Source organism: Aplysia californica, unplaced genomic scaffold (assembly GCF_000002075.1).
Source record: "Aplysia californica isolate F4 #8 unplaced genomic scaffold, AplCal3.0 scaffold00652, whole genome shotgun sequence".
Lineage (NCBI taxonomy): Eukaryota > Metazoa > Mollusca > Gastropoda > Aplysiida > Aplysiidae > Aplysia > Aplysia californica.
Window position 1 is genome coordinate 38,595 of NW_004797922.1, and position 2,750 is coordinate 41,344.

The 2,750-nt window shown below is 40.1% G+C and overlaps 1 protein-coding gene across 1 annotated transcript in view; it reads left to right on the top strand.

The window, feature by feature from the left end:
• LOC101861842 overlaps positions 1–1,609 on the top strand; it is a 9,812-nt gene extending 8,203 nt beyond the window's left edge. The window contains exon 4 of the mRNA XM_005108027.3: positions 284–1,609. Coding sequence (XP_005108084.2) covers positions 284–328 — 45 coding nt within the window. The 3' untranslated portion in view covers positions 329–1,609. The remainder of the gene's footprint in view (positions 1–283) is intronic.
• The last annotated feature ends 1,141 nt before the right edge of the window (positions 1,610–2,750 follow it).

The window sequence follows — 2,750 nt, forward strand, 5'->3', positions numbered from 1 at the left end:
GGGGGGGGGGTATACTGCGCTAATCTATGATCACAACATTCCATCTGCCCAGTTCTTAGTTGAAATAAAAAGTAACTTTACGTAAAACATTTTTGAGTTTCACATCATGATTAAGCTTTTTCGAATGTAATTCGTTGAATATCTTGATTACAACTCCGAATAATCTTACTCACAAAAAATAGGAGACATATTATTATTATTATCATCATTGTTATTACTATTATTCTATTTGTATGACCCATATCTTCAATAACCAGGTTTCTTCTCTTCTCCTGTCTCTCCAGAGTTCGTGAACAAGCTGTGCCAGCACTTGGACCTAGACGGCTAGTCGGAGGCTGTACCTTAGTGTCATTTGTTCCCGACGCCATGTATGATAGCACTATCAAAATTATAGTACATGTATAATAATTAATATATATGGTATCGTGGTGAAATCAGACGCTCGTCATACTACTGAAAAAAGACACCCCCCCCCCCCACACCTCATTTGGCAATGTTATAGAATCGATTTTGGGTTTATTTGTTTTAGGGTTACCACTTTTTACGTCCACTTATAATCACATTTGTGCGCGTGGATTTTTATTGAAAAACATTGATCAAAAGCACAAAAATGTAAATTTGCAGTTTGAAGTACTCTGTTACAGCTGTAGAAGTCACCAAAGTTGGCAGCTATTTTCTTCATACTCTTACCTCTGACGGCCGACGACACCCACCTATTTTTATTACAAAAATCTCGACTTCTGTTCAAGAGAGATGGACTTTTTTCACCAAAAGCAAGGGAAACAAATGAATAGGGTTTTAAGAATACCTGGATACCTGGATACCTGAATACCTGGAGGTATCATCCCTGACTCAGAGGTTGACGTGTAATGACTCTCCATCCTTCACGGTCGCGAGCTGCAGTTGCATATTCTGCCAACATACAGGCCAGTCCATGTTCTCATGTTTGCCATCCGTGCTACTCTTCGCCTTCCTCTTTTTAAGAATACACGAATATCGTCCTATAAGAGCCAGCTCCACGTATCAAGGTTTTAGCGAATTTTTCAGGAGGAACAAAAAAACGATTAATGTAGGTATGTATGAATGATCAACACACCGGAAACCGTCAAGCCCTAAAAGTGTATCACATGATACATACGTGATTTAGGAATTCTTGGCGTTACTGTCGGTTCCGTAGTAGAGTCTAATTCTTGTTGCGTCATCCAAGTTGTAACAATATTGAAATCCATTCTGCTCTTTTCAAGATGAGCTAATTTGGAAGCAAGCAGCTATGATAATTGAAACAGTTATTTGCTTTTCATAGCGATTTTAAGGCGGGGAACTCAATGAAACTTATACAGAAATGAAGTCCACTATACGCGCTTTCGATTGGTGAAAACATTTTTTCGCGCCAAAATCATGATACGCGGATGTGGCTCTTATAGGACTATATCCTAATACCAGAAACTTGCCGGGCGCCTGATTCCACCGCGAAGAGACATTATTGTCTTGTTTTTGTTCCGAGCTCCATGACTCATCCCACTTGGGTCTTACCTTCCGTCCATCTATGACTGTGATATTTATGAACATGTTGTAAAAAAAATGAACCAAATAAGTTGAATTTGTACCTTACATTCCCTTTACTTTGTAGTTGTTTATCTATTATTGTATACTAATTCATTTGCATATTGTTTCAAAACAAATGTTGGAGAGGTGGGTGTGGATCTGTACATGATGTATTATTTCCCTGTAATATCGCCCTACTTCGAGAAGATGTTACCCTTCTTGTGGAGGTAGATTGCAGCTCGTGCCTGGGGCGTCGATGGTCTAGTGGTTAGACTACCGGACTTGTAATCGTGAGGTTGAGGGGTCGTGGATTCGAGCCGCGGGCCTGACGTTGTGTCCTTGGGAAAGGCACTTTACACGAATTTTCCTCACTTCACCCAAGTGGAAACGGGTACCCAGCCATAGACAGCGAAAGACCTTGTCAGTATGTTAGTCTTTTAGCGCCTATAAATGGCTGCTTGCACTGTATGCTTCCCAGGAAGTTGAGTTTGTTTCAGAATGCTCTCAGGTCTGCTGGGGTAATAGTATAGATTGTGAAGCGCATAGAACTTGCTGTTGAGCGGGGATTTGCGCTATACAAATGCTCTCTATTATTACCTTCTCCCAAGGTAGGAATTGTTTCTCTCTCGTGTTGAGATTAGGCAAAAGTGAGAGTATTACAAAAGTACAGTAAGGAACTCTATGGGATAGTAACTTTACACGTCACCAGTGTGCATCGATGGAATATTCACCGAAACTGTGTTTTGTTTTCATTATTTTTTAAAGGAAAGGATTTTTCAAATGGTACCAACATTTTGGAGAAGCTCTGTTCAGTTCAGAAAGACCATACTTTTATTTTTCAGTTCAAGTGAAAGAGAAAAAAAGTTTGAGTTTTAATTATTAAAAATAAATTAAAATGAACCTTATATACCTATACATGTCATTAATTGCTCATTGAAAGAGTCGTATATTATGACGATTCCATAGACTTGCAATCCCACCTGGACCGCGTACTGTCATGGCCCCAGCTCTTCCTTTTCTACAACATGCTGCAAAACGTGAACACCCTAGGCCACGCCATTGCTCTACAATGAAGGCGGGAACATGCTTTGTGTCTTAAGGTACAAACACAGTGGATCGACCTTTCACCCCTTTCGCCAACTAAAAACAAAATGTGAGGAAAGGGATGAGAATGGGAAGGGACCTGAAGCGACAGAGTGGATTTG